We start from the raw sequence: 18,742 nt of genomic DNA, 5'->3' as shown, positions 1-18,742 counted from the left end.
GTTGTGTTTTGGGTTCCCAGGCAAAGTATAGTGCTCACCTCTCCCTCCCATCACCACATGGAAAGTATTTCTCACCATGGTTTGCTGCCTGGGGTTGGGGAAGGGGTGATTTGAGTAGTGTAAAACTGTTCTTCCTACTCTTTCCAATGTCTTTTTGTTGTTGTTTTTCTTTTTTTCTTATTTCTGTGCTATACCTAGGTGCTGTAATCTCTCATCTGTTTTCGTTAGCTCTTATAAAGGTATTTTTTTGTGTAGATAGTCATTCAAATTGATGTTTCTGTGTAGGTATGAGCCTTAGAAAGTCCTGTTCTGCCATCTTACTGACATCCATCCCTATGAACATTGTTACACATTTCTTTTGGGGAATATACCTGAAAGTGGAGTTACTTGGTTATGGAACATGGCATATTTCAGAAACTAGGACCAAAAATAAAATATTATAACAAAATATGCTCCTTTCACCTTTATTTTCTTATTGCTTATGAAATGACATGAGTTTTGGGAGCTCTGGCCAGGAACCAAGATAAACACCAAATATGTATTTCTTTATTCTATAACAGTATCACACGTATGTTCAATTTAGGAGATACGCTGGTTTTCCAAAGTAAATGTACTAATGTATACTCCCACCTTCAGTATATGAGAGTTCTAGTTAAGATTGTATTGCTAGTCTTTTTCATTTTAGATATCCTAGTGCATGTATAATACCTAAATTTAATTTGCATTTTTCCATTGACATGTCATCATTTTGTTTGGTCATATGCATATCCACTTTTTTATAGTGCCTGGTTTTATCTTTTTTTAAACATTTAATTGGTTTGTTTTCTTAATGATTTATACGAGTTCTTCAGATATTTTGGAGTGAACTCTTTGTCAGTTTGGAAATAGCTGCCTTTATTATTTGGCTTCCTTTTACTTTGTTAATAGTTTCTTTTGATGTATACAGTTTCCTCATTTTAATTAGTCTCTTCCATTATAATAATATTTTCTCTTTCCCCCTTTTCATGTTTTCTGCCTACTTTTATTTGGCATTTTCTTACTATATTTTATATCTATGATCTTTTATGTTCTTTTTGAAACTGAGAGGTGGAAAATAAACAGATGAAGATGTGATATTTTAAAACTCACAGGAAGTATTCCATTCTTCAGATGGGTGGAAGGATAGATTCATGCATAGTTCTTGGTAAGTTTTCTGAGTAGGGTGGCCAGAAATGGTTAAAATGACTGTCCTGTGTATGTGCATCTTTTTATAGTATGTAGATGAGCATGGTCCTGAAAGGATTACCTTACCGATTTCTTGCCTATCTACTATTCTTGCGAGCAAGTCGAGTTGAGGAAAGTGGTTCATGTTCTGCGATAATGGCAAGGATAATTCCCATAATCTCTCAAGGGAAAATATTCTGGGCCAGGTTTGTCTTTGGAATTTTTGCTTTCTATATGTCCTGAATCTTTTCCATTTTTCTTTTAGAAACTAGTGCCATAGTGGAACATCCCATCCTGGTCTGTTCAGTTGTTCTATGCTTCTTTTCTGGCACTCAACTCCATCCTCCCCTTTAACCTTCCCTTCCCAGTAACTCTGCCACCAGTACCAAACTGTAAGATCCAAAGACCTATAAAATAGTGATAAGTATAAGCACTGTTTGATTCAGTTGTGTCACATCACTACTGAAAATTCGTTTTATTTTTTTCATTTCTACACTTTTAATTTTCTCAAGCATTCATTTCCTTCTGTCATATTATTAACTCCCTATGGCTTTCCTGTGTTAAAAGGGCAAGTTACAGAGAGGTTCATTTTTGGCCTCTGCTTGCCTAGAATTTGTTATAATTACATGGAGTTCTGCATAGTTTTCCTTTTTGTTCTTGTTGTTTTGTCCTATTTTTATGTGTTTGTTCTTCCTTAGTTGACTATAGGACATATATGTATGGTGCTCTGGGACTAAATACCTTTAGAAATTGATCCACTCCTGGAAATAGGAACCAAGGAAGAGTGTAATTGGTATTTAATGTAAGTTTTAACTGAAGATAAACATCACTATCACTTAAAAAGCAGACCCAGTGGCTTAGGAGAAGTAGAACAGTGATTATGTCCTCTCCCTTTTCATGCAGAAAAGAAATAATAGCTGCAGATACCCCTACTACAAAGCTATTACTTCCTCCAGTTGATTAATGAATGATTAGCTTGAATGATTAAATGACTGGCTTTATCACTTACGCTTATGTTCATTCCCTCACAGTAATGTTCACATATAACATTTTGTGTGTATGTATATGTGTGTATCAAATTCCCATAACTTTATTTAATTTTCACAAAAAATCTATTTATATATGACCAGTTTTCAGTGTTTTTATTAAATGTCTTCAAACGCAGGAACACACAGTAGACAGAATATTGGAGAGTATTTTTTTCATCACCACCTAAATATCCATGTTTAGTTAGTCACATTACTCGTGATCCAGCCAAATGGACTGTTTGCTATTATTTTTCTAAATGTTTTTGATAAATACAAATATTAATATGTGGGTTTATATCATCAGATAAAAATCTATAATTGAAATTAAGTCCATCTGATATTCAAAGTACTGCTACTAGCATTCTACCTCCACCAGTTTATTTATAGTCAGTTTGTTTTAGGTAGTATTTCAAAGAAGAGATCTTTTTCATTTTGGGGTTGTTTACATTCTGAGATACATCCAAATACTTTTCTGTTTATAATAAATACCCATATACCCAAATAAAAAATTTCCATTAAAAGGTAAGGTGTTTTCCCTTTTTTATTTAATGTATTTGAAATGGAAGAAACTGGAGGTATGTTTCTGAAAACCACAGTTTCCGAAGAATTTTCCATGGCAAACATTACGTCAGTTTTAAATAAGGAAAGCTGTGGTTTCCTTCATACCTCCTGATATTGGGAAGACTTTTTCATGCAGGTGTAAAAACTGTTTTTTCATTGAGATTACTTAGTAGCCTTTTAAGTTTCAAAATAAATTTATTTAAGATACATCAGTGTATTTCTATTCCCTTTATAAATCTCCATTTTCTATCTCATCTATGAAGCCTATCACATTCTGCCTTGTATTAGTTGTTTGTGCATTTGTCTTAGCCTTTTAAATTAGAGCAACATTGTGAGCTTCAAAAGACGATCTCTGTGTCCTCATGTGAAAGATAGTGTCTTCACATAATAGTAAGAGTTTAGTAAATACAAAGAGGGAAGAAGTTAAGTGAGGAAGGAAGATGGGCAAGAGAGAAATGAGGAGGGAAAGAGTCTGTTCTACTCATTCTTGTGAGTTTCTGCACTTAACCCAGTGCAATAAGCAAGAAATGCAAATATTATCCCAGTGCAATAAGCAAGATGCATATACTATCTCAGTGCAACAGAGACCCAAAACCCTGCCAAAGTAATAAACCTGAGCCCATCTGCTTCATCAACTTTTTGTTTTAATGCTTATATTTCATTTCTTTTCAAAAACACATGAAGGGAGCTTTACGCAATTTATAGTGTAAAAAACATCTGGAGTTGGGTCATGAAACGTGAAAGTTATCTCAGAGTTGAAAAGAAAATTTGTTGAGAATACTAGACTGAATTCTGAAAACAGATTTTGAGTTCTAGCTTGTTCCTAATTGGGTAGGTAATCTTGAAATCAAGCCTAGAAGGTTAGTCTCATTGATTGATAAAATCTTTGGTCCATTTCTCCTTTAGATCTTGTTGAAATTTGAATTTTAAAAGTTAAATGTGGGATTTTCTAAGAATAAAATTCTTAAGAATAAAATTAAAGACTTAAAATGTAAAGCTAAAAATATTAAATTTGACTTTCTCTTAGGAAGAATAAAAATACTTAAATAATTGCCATAATTTACTAAATTGGTATGTCAAAGACTTTCTTTAAAACCAATATTTTTAAGTACATGTGTAATTTTATTAGTCTTTTAAGAATGGAAAACTAAGTTTAGTATTTATAAAACATATAACTAATGTGTATGTTATTAAGATTTTCATTTGCACAGTTTTTTTCCCATTAGAATATTTTTTCTACTCCCATAATTGCAAGCAACTTATATTTGCAAATTACATGTCATCAAGATGAAATACAAATTAGTTAAAAATAGCTGGCAACTAAATATAAGGAATATTGAAGGACCAGATATATACGAAGGAGATATATGTCTCTCCTACAATACACTCTGATGTTTAGGAATGCCTTGATTAAATAATTTTTAATTCAGTGAAAGCCTCAATTCTAATTATTATGATTTCTTATAGTGTTATAATAACAGTATTCTAATTAGTACTTGAGCATAACTTGTGCCTTTTTCTTTGAGACTGACAATTCAGATACACTTCTAGGGAGTGATTGTTAATATCCTCATTATAAGTTGTGAACTCACACTCTGCAAAGATTCTTGTTTAGCAAAAGTTAGAGGTTTCTAGGAGTTTCTGCATTTCAACTAGTGTTACCTTCTCCCTAGCTTTGTGACCTTAGGTTACTTACCACCTCTGACTCTTGTTGCTTCTCATTTCTGTAATAAAGAGCTCTTCCAGATCAAACGTCCTGATGTTGCATTTTAGTCCCTCTTCAGAGTTGTTATGGCATCTGATAAAAATGACAAAGCTCATCTTCCCAGTGTTTAGATTTTTTTTGCCTCAAAACTTCACTGTGTCATGCACTCACTATGTCTGTATTGTAATTTTTAAATATGTTTTGTTAAGTATTATTAACTCTAACATTTTACCTATTTCAATATAACAAGTAGTTCATTCTCTAAGATGTTTGGCCATGGTATTGGATAGGCAACTTTATCAAAATTTCATTTATAAAAATTAGAAGCACTGAGTACATTTTGAACTGTATATACACCATAAGATTATGGTACAGAGTAGGTACAGCACATACTTCACAGACATTTTTGTTAAAAAATTCTCAATAAAATAAACAAGAACTTGAGAAACCGTTTATTTTCAACCCATTGTTCTTAAACAGAATGGTATTTCTACCCGTGAAGCGATGTTTCTCTTAGCCATTGTTGAGGACATGGATACTTCCACATAGTATAAACTGGATTTTGTATTTATGGTTATTCAGAACTTTCCCAGAAGCAAAAAGTGTATTCTCTGGTATGGTGCGATTATAGGAAATCAAATGCCCACATGTCATCCTTTTCATGAATAAGCCACATTCTCATCAAATATTAGCCGAAGCATAAAGCATCAGAATATGTTTTATATTTTCCTTAAAAATAACTACCCTTATCAACAAAGTACTTATTAATAGAAAAATATATTTGGTGTAGAGGTTATTTTCATAATCTAAAACTCAGAAGTCATGAAAGTTTGACTCATGAAAATTTTAAATTTCTCACCCAGAAAATTGTCCAAGAAAAAGATTTTAAAAAATACTAACATTGCAAATACGTGTGAAAGGACACAGCTAATTTTCTAAATCTATGAAGATTACTTATGATGAACAAACCAGCAGAAAAAGAACAAAGCAAGATTTATGAACAGATGTTTGTAGAAAAGTACATACTAGTGGTCTACTAACATAATGAATAAAAAATAACGTTATAATGACTTACTGTTTTTAGTTTACAGAGTTTTTAGATTACAGAAAACAAAAAGTCTGCTAACATTCTGCATGGGAAAACCACATAGAAAAACATACTTTAATATATTGCTAATGGAAGTGAAATTTGGTAGAGCTCACTTGTATGTGGAATCTAAAAACGTCAAACTCGTGGAAATAGAGAGTAGAATGGTCGTTACCAGAGGCTGGGGGCAGGAGTAGTACAAACTGGAAAAGGGAGAATTGGTCAACAGATAGAAGGTTACAGTTAGAAAGAAGAACCAAATTTTGGTGCTCTGTCGCACAGCAAGGTGACTACACTTAAGAATATATTTCAAAATAGCCAAAAGAGAGGATTTTAAATGTTCTCATCACAAAGAAATGATAAATGTTTAAAGTGATAGATATGCTGATTACTCTGATGTGATCATTCTACAATGTATACATGTGTCAATATCACTTTGTACCCCATAAGTACAGAAAATTATTGTCAATTAAAATAAAACAACATATTCTAGAGTTTTATAGCAATATTTATATATTTATAACATTTTATCAGCTGATAGCATTAACTATTATTCTTCAAAAACACAAATTGCATATAATTACAGAACCTAAAGCTGTAGTATACATAATTCTACATAACTACTCATTTTATATCCCTACATACCCTGTAGACCCAGACTTTTATGTTCTCCTTTGGCTCACTGCTGTTATATATGGCTGCAGAGCCGCAATTTGACAACTACAATGTGAGTGACTATCCTGGGATTATGCAACACTGTGGCCTTTTTCGAATCAGTCTCCTTTTTTATTAACTTGATATTCTTCCACAAATAAGTGCTCCACAAAGATTGCAACATAAAAACACAGTTATAGAAGAAGACATTAGAAAAAAAAAATCTAAAAAAATCTTCATTGATGAGATTTGTACATAATTATAGAATTGTAAATCTTTTTCTAGAGTCTTTCAGAAAAAAATGAAATTCCCTGAAATCAGATTACTAAATCAAAGTTAGCCTGGGATATCTTCCAGGGCAGAGAAACAGCTTTGCTAAATAAAATTAATGATAAAATGATTCTTAGCAAAATAGCATTTACCCCCAGAGTCAACACTAGATATGCAAGTGTTACCACTGCTCTTCTAAAACTTGTTATAACTAAGATGGGAAGGTATAACTAACTCTGGAAAGAAATACCCAGTTCTGCAAAGATTTTAGTAAGTTGTCAAAGCAGGGATTTGGAAACAGCAGTATACTACACAATTTTTTCTTTCTTCCTGATTTTTTAGTTCTGCCCCACAAAGGATTGTATTTGCCTGTAATTTAGAGCAGGCATCATACTTTTTCTATAAAGAACCTGAAATGAATGCCTTTGTAAGACACACAGCTTCTGTCACAACTACTTTGCTTTGCCATTGTGTCATTAGTGTAGACATAGGCAGTATACATGTGAATGTGATTGACTTTGTTCCCATAAAACTTTATTAAATAAAAGAAGTTCCAGCGGCAGGCTGGAACAGCCCCCATGGGCCAGTTTGCCAATTCCTGGTTTTGAAAATCGAATACTTCTACAAGAATTTTTTTATAAAAATGGCAGTACTCTGTTATTCCTTTCCTGCTTCAATTGCAGTTAGTTCATACAGAGTTTACCCCTACAGCAACATGTTTATGTACTGTATTAGCTTTTTCATTTTAAGCACTAGCTGTTAACTTTATGTTGTGGTAGGTAAGGATTTAGATCTGTTTTCTCCCTCAGGCTCTAAGTCATATATCCCCTCCATCCTCCTCATATACTTATCTCCTGATATCCCTCCTTATCCCCTCCATCCTCCTTATATACTTGAATCAGATTAGATGAACATTTAGTGATTATGTTATTGTTACTGTGAGTCATGTACTGAGTTATTATTACTTTTCTTTTTCTGCATAATATTTCTGTTTTCTACCATTTGTGATAGGTTTATTTTGTTAGTTTTCTGTCTTATCTCTAGTGTAACACCAGTCTCTCCATCTGCTATTGACATGTCCTCTCCAGATATTCAACACACCAAGTATCCCTAACCTAAGTCTCTTGTCACCATCATACTGGAAAATTCCTTTTGCCTGATCTTCTGTTTCTTGTCTCCTATGCCATTCTTATTACTTGTATCCTTCCTCAATTTAGGGGAGCCAGTAGCTTCTTGGGCAGAAGTGTACACGGGATATAAATTTTTTTGAAATAACTTTGCATGTGTGGAAGTATTTTTCTTCTTCCCTAGGTTGGAAATTCTTTTCCTTCATAATTTTAGAAGCATTAGCTGCTCTATAGTTTGAGTTCAAGAATTAAAGTCTGAAACCATTGTGATCTTGTACATCTTTCCTTTTTAGTTTATTATTTGGTGACTTGTTTTACTATCTGAAATCTTCTAGGTCCCAATATACTGATGTGACTATTTTCATATATTGTTTTCAGTCTTCTTAGCCTGAAAATCATGTTTTCCATTGGGGTTTCTATATTCTAGCTTTTAATGCTCAAGCAAGCATGTTTGACCTATGCCTTCAGCAGCCCAGGTTGTCACTAAGTGACTCAGGATACTAGCAATAGGCTTCCTTCCTAAATTCTCTTCTGTCTGTCTTTCCTGTATCAGGAAAATCAGCAGCAGGTTGAAGAAACGGGTTCACTTTGTGCTGTACTTAAATGAATGGTCCATAAGTAGACGACATTTCTTGGAAAAGGTTGAACAGAAGCTGTGTCTAATAGTCGGAATAGAGGTGTATCAGTTTCCTAAGGCTGCCATAAGAAAGTATCACAAATTGAGTGGTTTAAAACTACGTAAATTGGCCAGATGCGGTGGCTCACGCCTGTAATCCCAGCACTTTGGGAGGCTGAGGCGGGCGGATCACAAGGTCAGGAGTCCAACACCAGCCTGGCCAACGTGGTGAAACCCCATCTCTACTAAAAATACAAAAATTAGCCGAGCGTGTTGGTGGGTGCCTGTAATCCCAGCTACTTGGGAGTTGGGATATAAAGAGACAGGAGAATAGCTTGAACCTGGGAGGCAGAGGTTGCAGTGTGCCGAGATCATGCTACTGCAACTCCAGCCTGGGCAACAGAGTGAGACTCCCTCTCAACAACAACAAAAAAAGGTAAATTTATTTTCTCACAGTTGATGAGGGTGAAAGCTTGAAATTAAGGTGTCATTGAGGCCACACTTTCTCTGAAAGCTCCAGAGGGGAAACCTTCCTGCTTCTTTCAGCTACTGGTGGCTGATGCCAGGATAACTCCAATCTTTGCCTTAGTGTTCACGTAGTCTTCACTGTGTCTCTCTGTGCCCCTATATCTAAATATTCTTCTCCTTATAAGGAAACCAGACATACTGGGCTTAGGACCACCCTGAGCCACTGTGATTCCATCATAATTTAATCTGCAAAGACTTTGTTTCCAAATAAGTTCACGTTCTGCGTTTCCTGGTGGATGTGAATTTTGAGGGGACACTATTCAACCTAGTACACAAGATAATTAAATAGCAGGTGGTCCTGGCACAGGATTTGCACCAGGTGTAATTTAAATATTCTTTGAGTGACATTACTCAGATGGATCCTCCAAACAGAATAGCTTGCATACTGCCATCATCTTGTTTTTATTTCGGTATTCGTACATTTATAATTCTGGGTTGGAAACACCTTATATTTGACTATTCACAATGAAGGGTAAATTTAGGATAAAGACATTTGAAACTGGTTGTTTTACTTTCACACACTAGTGAAATTTATTCACTAGCTTTATTAATGTATATTGGGTGCCTACCACTCACTATTCTAGGCATTGAATCTTTAGCAATGAGGCAAACAAAGTCTCTGCCTCATAGATATGAAAACATCTACACTGCCATGCAGTGGTAAGTGATGTGAAGTAAATAGTGATGGGAAGTGTTGTGCTAGTTGAGATGACATTTAAGCAGAGACCTGAATACAGTGAGATGATCACCCGTGTATATATTTGGGAGTAGAGTATTCCAGGTAGAGAAGAGATTGCAATGGTATGGCCTAAGCATCAGAAGGCAATAAAGCTTAAAGAAGAACAGATATGGAAATAGCATGATTTGATTACATTTTTAAAATCCGCCATGGCTGCTATGTGGAAAACTGACTGTTTAGAGAGCAGATTGCAAAGGAGAGTGCCCAGGTATCAGTTTAATTATGTCGGTCCAGGTGAGAGGTGTCGGTGATTTAGTCAAAGGTAGTAAGAATAGAAATGATGAGAAGCGACTGGTTTTGGATATATTTTACATTTGGAACCACAGAGTGTCTTGTGAGTTTTGAGGGAAAGAGAAATATTGGGAAAGAATCCTTACAGTTTTAGGCCTGAGCAACCAGAAGAATGGAAATTACATACAATCAGATGGAAAAGCTACAGGAGAAGCAGATTAGCGAGGAAAAAACAGAATTCCGTTTTGACAATGTGAAATAGATGTCAAGTTAGGTGGTTTGATGTATCAGCTTAGAGCTCAGTTGGAGCTGGAGGTCGAAATTTAGATTTGTCAGCCTTCATATGGCATCTCAAGTCATTAGTCGGCATTGTGATTTTTCCAAATGTATAAATATATTAATATTGTATATAATGTCCCCATTCAGTCATCATCAAATATTTATAACGTGTTTTCTATGATCAAGTTATTGTTCTAGGCCCTGAGAACGTGTCAGTGATAGTAGACATTTAAAATAGAAATATGGAGCATTAGATAATTTCTGGGTCTCTGTTAAATGGGACTTCAAGTATTACAGTAGTCTCACCCAGTTTAGCACTAATATGTTATTTGATTCTTTGATATTTAGTCATCTTAATTAGATCATTTAAGCTCTTTGATAGTAAAAACTATGTTTTTTTTTTTTTTTAATGTTACACATGGTGCTTATCACAATTCTGGGAACATTAAGTATCCAAAGAATATTTATTAATGATTAAGTGATAATTTTAATTATTCAAAGGCAGTAATATTTTTGTCAGGATGATCTTTGTCTTTAGCATGGCTCGATTATACAGATAACTTATCTAAGGAGACTATTAACTAGTTCTATTCTCAACTCTAATTTTAAAGACTATGATAGATTTTATTTTATTCACTTTCAATGGTGTCATTTTTATTTTATTTCCATACATTTATTATATTTTTAAATTTGCAGCCAGATTCTACTGCAACTGAAAGAGCAATTGCCAGACTAGCAGTACATCCTCTTCTGAAGAAAAAGATAGATGTGCTAAAAGGTATGAATTAAATGACTTTTAAGCCATGTACTTAATGCCTTTGTAGACTTTGGATAATGGTGATTCACTTATTTTAACTCTTGAGGTTCTATTATAAATGTAAGTTTCTTTCAAATATTTACCAATGTGGAAGCTGTCTGAAAATACAGAAAGTGTGATCTCTGAAGAAAAACCAAATCTGTATTGTTTAATAAATTCTAATATATGAACATATAATATGTAATATATATCTTTCTATATATAATATATACAAGATAAAGTTGAATAGTTTTTTAAAAATATTGACATAACTCATTACTTTTGGTTTTCCCACTTAGGAACATAATTTTTTATATATTTATTATAAAATATATTTATAAAATGAAATGTTTTTGTCACATGATACTGATTTTTATGTCTGAAAGCACAATTTATAATACTCAATGCATTATTATTATATAAATTAAAGTTGCCATTTCCTTTTATTTGTATAATGTGATGTTTTTACTGTTCTTCATAACTCCAACACATGAAGAAAAGATTTTCTTTTCATTTTCACGATTTAAAATGAATACATCTGAGCATATCATATGTTTGGTTTTTAAGAAGTCAAAAGATTTCTTTGTGAATTCAGACCCATTATATGTATTTAATATCAATTCCAACTGCCCTCTTAAATCTTTTCAAATAATTTTTTTAAATATTGTTCTAAAACAGTCATGTTTTATGTTTCAGTGCTAAAATGAGTCATGCACTATTTCTCTTGCAGCTGCTGTCCAAGCCTTTAAAGAAGCAAGACAAAATGTTGCTGAAGTTGAGTCATCAAAGAATGCTTCAGAGGACAATCATTCTAAGAATACTTTGTATTCAAATGATAATGGAAGTAATTTACAGCATGAAGGAACTATTATCAGTGAGCAAAAAGTCAAAGAAACCAAAATACTGGCGAAGAAACCAACACACAATTCAAAGGAAAAAGTAGCCAAGATGGAACATGGACCTAAAGCAGTGACTATTCCAAATTCTCCATCAAAGCCTTCAGAAAAGGATTCTGTAGTTTCCCTTGAGTCCCACAAGACACCTGCTGACCCAAAGCTGAAAACACTAAGTCAAACTAAAAAAAACAAAGGATCTGATAGCTCACTCTCTAGTAACAGTGATGGCGGAGAAGAAGTATGTGAAGAGGAAAAGGAGTATTTTGATGATAGCACAGAAGAAAGGTTTTACAAGCAGTCTTCCATGTCTGAAGATAGTGATAGTGGTGACGACTTCTTCATTGGGAAAGTCAGACAAACAAGAAAGAAGGAAAGTAGTTGTCATTCTTCAGTTAAGGAACAAAAACCACTCGAAAAAGTGTTTCTTAAAGAAGATACAGGTGAAACTCATGGGGATACAAGAAATGACAAAACCAAGCCAAGTACAGAAACCAGAAAGTTAGAATCAGTGTTTTTCCACTCTTTATCTGGATCTAAAGGCTCTAGAAGGTAAGATTCTTTTTCTGTTCTGAAATAATCATTAGTTCTTTTTTAAAAAGCTAGAAATCTATGTGTCCATATATGAAGAGACTATAATTCTAGTTTGTACAACCCATCCTGTTTTTAGACATGGCCCTCTCCAAGGTTATAGTGGGATATTAGGTACAGATAACATATGGCAATGCCACATTTGTCCAGTTTCATCAGAAAATGAGATGTTATAGCCAAATAATATGCCAGCTGATTTAAATTTTATTCCTTCATTTATCAAATCTTTGAAACTTTGAAATCGTTTTTGATGAAAAACTTTTGAAAATGTTTCACATGTCTTTTTAAACAGAACTTTCTGAAAAGAATATGGTGTATTTTCTTGATGACCCAGGACCATTATTGTAAACATCAGTCATTTTACTGTCTAGTACCGTTTCAGTATGTAAGGCTGCTTGCCCTTAAACTGAGTTTCTCCAGACTGCTTTTTATGTGGTGATGTTGCTATCTCCATCTCTGTTGCTCACCACTTTTCATAGTTGTTCTGTTATAAATCAGTAAGTTTACCCTTATTTGTAATTCCAATTTGATAAAGGATATCTTCACATTTTAGAGTAAAGGTTATGTTTAGCTGATTTCTTCAGTAACAGCTATAAACTGTTTTTGCATATATTTACAAGTCAGGGATAGTTTTTAATGAAATAGAAAAATGTGATGTAAAAATTTTTCAAAAATGTCACAGTATGTATTGCAAAGACATAAAAACACGTGGAGTGTTGAAATAATTAAATTATTTACTTCTGTTTTCCAAACTTGCCTCAAAAGGCTACATTTTTTTCTCATTTGAAAATGGCATACCACTATCCCTTTACTACAAAATATAAATCTTTTTTTTTTTTTTTTTTTTTTTTTTTTTTTTTTTTTTTTTTGAGACAGAGTCTTACTCTGTCACCCAGGCTGGAGTGCAGTGGAGTAATCTTGGCTAACTGACCTCTACCTCCCAGGTTCAAGTGATTCTCCTGCCTCAGCCTCCCGAGTAGCTGGGATTGTAGGAACATGGTGCCACACTTGGCTAATTTTTTTTTTTAAGTAGAGATGGGTTTCACCATATTGGCCAGGCTAGTATAGAACTCCTGAGCTTGTGAGCCACTGTGTCCCGCCAAAATGTAAATCTTAATTTTTGATGTATGAGAGTCATTCTTTCTGTGAGAAGACTTTAGAAATTCTTTATCTAGATAATCCCCAAGAGTAAAGGCAAGGTAACCAAGACAAGACATTTTCCATTACAAACAAAATTCTCTTTAAAGGTGGTGAGGGAAGTAGGTCCTCACATGTCTGTAGTAACATTGGATTCTAACAAACCTTTATTTGATACACAACCTGGGACTTTCATAATTATCTATTGTTTGCTGGTGTGACTAAGGAGTATAGTAGCCCTTTGAATTAGTTTTATCATCAATTTTGTTATGTTATTTTCTTAAGATCAGAGGATTTATCTTCAAAAAGTCATAATGGTGTTTTTCTTCTTTTAGAAATTACAAAGAACAGGCTCCAAAAACAAGATCACTAGGTATGTATTCACACTTGCCTAACCTTCATATGCAGTTAAGCTATGTTTTACCAAAGTAAAAGAATGAAAAATTGTTGTTGCTTAGTATAGTCTGAATGAATTATGTACCCACAGAAATATTAACAGAGCATCTTATAATTATCAATATAATTTTTTGTTGTTGGTTTTCTTTTTTTCTATGTCCTGCCAGAGGGAAAAATATAGATAAAATTTATCAGGAAATATTATGTCTATTTAACTTATCTCAAATTAAATCAACACATTTTTAAGTAAATTATGTAAGTTATATCTTAATTATTAGTGATCCTAAACACTAATGCCATGCCATTAAATATTGAATAACAAGTATATTACTTTCTTAGGCAAGAGTATAATCAGAATATTTTCAGATTAATTCATAACAAATCTAAGTTTAATGTATTTGGGGAGAGTGACTTTTCACACAATCCTAGACTTTCACTAACTGAACATAGCAAAAATTCATTTCTCATTCACATCACAGTCCACTGTGATGAATTAGCAGAGAGGCTGTGTTCCACATAGTCATTCAAGGATCAGGCTTCTTCCATCTTTTGGCGTTTTCCTCCTCCAGGTTCCAAATATTCTCCATTTGCCAATAGAAGGGAATGAAGTACATGGAGAATTTTGCAGATTTTTGTGAGCCAGGCCTGAAAGTAGCAGAAACCAGTTTCGCTCACATATCATTAGCCAGAATTCAGTCACATGACCCCATCTAGCCACAAAGGAGCTAAAAAATGCAGTCTTACTATATATCTAGGGGAAAAGAGAAAGTGGAATTTTGTGAACACATAACTTTTTCTGCCAGTGACCATACTTTCTCTCACCAGATGCCCATTTTGTTTGTCCTCCTACACAGAGCACATTTACCTCCTTCCCAAGGAAGCCAACCCAAAGTCACATCCAGTCACTTCATCTAGCTCAAAGTTCAGGATCACTGGTCATGCAGTACTTTCCATCAAATGTCATGGATGAGATTCCTCAAAGTTTGGTGACCTTTGTACTGAAAAGAAATTCATACCATGATATACCACATATCGAGTAGCAGAACAGGGACCAAGTAATGAAAATAAAAACTCTTAATTGCTTAAGGGAGAAATGGAAGCCACACAACAGGTCTACTACCTGAAATTCTGCTGAGCAAAGATTATGAAGGCTCTGAGAGGAACTTCCTTATCCATTGTTTTTCATGGTCCCTGTCTAGGAAGGGTCTTTGTTTCATGGCCACATCTGAGGTGGGTATTTAACATCTCTTTGGAGTTTGCCCCAAGTCACTGGTACAAATATAAAGTGATGAAGATTGTACAAAGTTCCGCAGAGGTTTTTTCCATCCCAGGCTTGTGATTTCTTTCAGTATACACTTCCTCAAAAACTCAGTGGATTTCTGACCTGTGTTTCCTTCAGTCCATCTGTGGGCTAGTTACTGTACTGAAAATTCTTTCTCAGAGCTAGTTCTCAAACTTGTCTTATTTATGTTTGTTTGTTTGTGTTTTGTTTTGTTTTTCCCACTTCCCACTCTCATTCAGCATCTACTGCACTGAGAATTATCAGGTTTGGATGGGAAAGCCATACATTTAGTCTTATCTCTGCTCTAGGGCTGAGTTGCTGTGGGCCTTTTATTGCTTAAAACTTTTCTTAGACTTGCAGGTTACTGTTTGGGAGTCAAAAGCTTTTCTAAACCTTAAGTTCCCAAATATCTAGATTCTTTCTGTTCTCTCTGTTCTCTTTTGTGTAGTGCATTGTCAAGGACAGCCAGTAACACACTGATCTTTTTATTCTTTCCAACTGGTTACCTTTGTACAGCAAACTCCATAGGCTTGTGGCCTGCTTGCCAAGTTATCACGGACAACAGTTTTATCTATTTCTTTGGCACATAGGTTTCTTACTTCTCATTGTCAGTTATCTGTTTCCTTGCTACCCACCACTGAACTGCTAAGCCAATACCAAATTTTTATGTTATTGTAATGGTACTTCAGAGTACCGATTTTAGTATTATTCATGGTAGACTACCTGCTATAACAAGTAACTACTAAATCTCAGTGGTTTGTCATCCATCAGTCTGTCTGCTCCTTGGAGTTTTATTCTATCTTGTGCCTCTTGCTGCCTGTGGATCCTAGGAGTTCTCTTCATTCATCAGTGATACAGAAGTAATGGAAGATGGAATGTGAGGTTTTTATGGTCCAGGCCTTTTACTCACATTTTATTGGCCATCACTCAATTAGCCATATGACCTCACCTAACTGCAGCAGGAATGGAAAATATTCTGATTGTATGCCTAAAAGGAAGATAATACAGGATTTGGCAGAAACATGTCAGTATGCCCCATTTATACCATATATTCACAAACATAGGATAACTGTAAATATAAGACATACCTACATTTTCACAATGAGAATATCCAAATAAAGGGTTTTTCGTGCTTAGCTTGTATGCTTAAAATATTTACCAGTTTATTTACATATACAACTGTATGTAATATATAAAATAATACTTTCATTTAGAAATACTGCCTTATTCAAATCTCAGTTTTTATGAAACAGGTTCTTTTTAAACTTTTCATCACTACAGCCACTCTTTGAATATTATAACAGATTTCTAGAGCGCATGTGATTTGTATAAGATAAGGTTGTTTTGATTTCTGTCTAGATAATGTTTTGTAAATATTATCCCAAACTATGCACTGGTTTATATAACATTATTACATTTGTTTTCTTAAAGAAGTCTTTAAAAGACTTCTGACAGGCCGGGCGCAGTGGCTCATGCCTGTAATCCCAGCACTTGAGGAGGCTGAGGCGGGTGGATCGTCTGAGGTCAGGAGTTTGAGATCAGCCTGACCAATATGTCTCTACTAAAAATACAAAAATTAGCCAGGCGTAGTGGCACACGCCTGTAATCCCAGCTACTCAGGAGGCTGAGGCAGGAGAATTGCTTGAACCTGGGAAGCGGAGGTTGCAGTGAGCCAAGATCACGCCACTGCACTCCAGCCTGGGTAACACAGCAAGACTCCATCTTTAAAAAAAAAAAAAAACAAAAAAAAGGCTTCTGACAATGATTTCTAACTTGCAGTGGAGAAATTACGTAGTCATAGGACTGATTAGTAAGTCTATATTAAGTTTCTTGTCTCTCTTTTCTTTCTGATTCTGTCTTCTAAGTTCTGTAAGCACCTAAAATGTGCATTGATTCTTGTCTTTTCATGCTAGTATATCTTCCCCAAATAAGACTTGATTCAAAATCATATAAAGTGATAAGATACTATATGGACTAGAATACAAGTTGCCACCTTCATACCTGGAAACTAACGTTACAACTAAAAAAGAACTTTGTCTTATATTCTTCAGTAGACTTAGTAATTTACCTTGTAATAACCATTTTTGGTTCAATAACAGACGGAAGTGGAATCAATTTATAGCCCTTTAAAAATAGGTAAACACTATCAGTATTGTCAGTCCCAGTGGAGTGTCTTAGCTAAGATGTGAATTTTCTGGCTACATCTGCTTCATGTACACAGATATCATAAGCTAATGATGTTCCTTTGAAAATACAAGATGTCCTTCTTTTTTGCCTTCTATGCTAGTGCAACAGGGTGATTCTTTTCTTAATGTTGTTATAAATAAGACAGCACAGCATAAATTAAGAGGCACTCAATAAACATCTACTTATAAGGGTTAGAAAACGTGTGTCAAAATTGACTACTCGTATATAAATTTTCAACTTCAAAGTATTCCCTGTTGGACTTCAGTTTTAAATTGTGAAATATTCCATTAAGAAAACAAAATTTCTTTTTTTAATATTGGTTTGAAAAAGATGAAATTTATTTCTCCTTTATGCTCTTTAGGTATATAGTTAGTTACTATTATTTTTGCTTTCTCCTCCTAGATTTTCCGCAGAATGAGCCTCAGATCAAGAATCAGTTTAATAAGAAGCTACCAAGAAGACTTGAAAATACAAAACAGCAATTGCAGCTGCCTCTTCATCCTTCATGGGAAGCAAGCAGAAGGCGAAAAGAACAGCAATCTAATATTGCTGTGTTTCAAGGGAAAAAAATTACATTTGATGATTGATTAGTGCCTCTTTCTGCGAACTTTTTCATCTAAAAAAAAAAAAAAAATTTTTTTTTTAAGACAGGGTCTCACTCTGTTGCCCAGGCTAGAGTGCAATAGTGCAATCACAGCTCACTGCAGCCTCGAACTCCTGGGCTCAAGTGATCTGCCTCCCAAAGGGCTGGTACTGCAGGTGCATGCATTACCATGCCCTGCTTTCTCACCCCAGGCCCTGCAGCTATTACTTAAACTCGTATTTGAATAAATCTCTTGGGGGGAATTATAGAATGTTTGTTTTTGTATTTCTTTTTTTTTTTTTTTTTTAAGTAAATTCAAGTTATGTTTATGTAAGCCTTTCACAAATCCAATATGTACTTAAATTGATTTTTAATATCCCTCAGACTGTTTCCCTTATGAAGTAATTTGGGGATTTTTGTAATCTCATATTTTCTCTTTAGTGCTTATCATGTAATGTGCTTCACTGGTTCAGCTCTGTTGTTTCCTTAAAAAGTCAATGTATATTTAAAATAGTAATGGAAACATAGGAAATCATAGCTATTTAAACCAGATCACCCTTGTTAAAAATCATTCTTGTTAGCAAACTAAAATAGTAACTTATGGATGTACAGATAAATACTGATTTTATTATTGTTTTACGTACTTGTGATCATGTACTTTTTGATTCTAAAATAGTTGTCTAGGACAATTTTGGGATTCTTAATTATATTTTAGTTACTTAAGAAAATTGTTTAAATGTAGCAATACAACCAATAATTGGTTTTATGTTTCACTGCATATAAATATTTCCATTAAATCAAGAATGTATATTATCTAGTTTTGACTATATATTATGATTTTAAAATTTT

At 34.1% G+C, this 18,742-nt stretch overlaps 1 protein-coding gene across 1 annotated transcript in view; it reads left to right on the top strand.

Annotated features, from left to right (window-relative positions):
- The window catches only part of LOC105500044 (serum response factor binding protein 1), a 60,979-nt gene extending 42,447 nt beyond the window's left edge, over nt 1-18,532 (top strand). Inside the window, exons 5-8 of the mRNA XM_011772943.3 lie at nt 10,725-10,806; nt 11,555-12,269; nt 13,781-13,818; nt 17,713-18,532. Coding sequence (XP_011771245.2) covers nt 10,725-10,806; nt 11,555-12,269; nt 13,781-13,818; nt 17,713-17,897 — 1,020 coding nt within the window. The 3' untranslated portion in view covers nt 17,898-18,532. The remainder of the gene's footprint in view (nt 1-10,724; nt 10,807-11,554; nt 12,270-13,780; nt 13,819-17,712) is intronic.
- The last annotated feature ends 210 nt before the right edge of the window (nt 18,533-18,742 follow it).

This window comes from Macaca nemestrina, chromosome 6, assembly GCF_043159975.1.
Source record: "Macaca nemestrina isolate mMacNem1 chromosome 6, mMacNem.hap1, whole genome shotgun sequence".
NCBI classification, from domain to species: domain Eukaryota; kingdom Metazoa; phylum Chordata; class Mammalia; order Primates; family Cercopithecidae; genus Macaca; species Macaca nemestrina.
The sequence above is the reverse complement of the archived record's forward strand: the minus strand, read 5'-3'. Positions and strand labels throughout refer to the sequence as shown.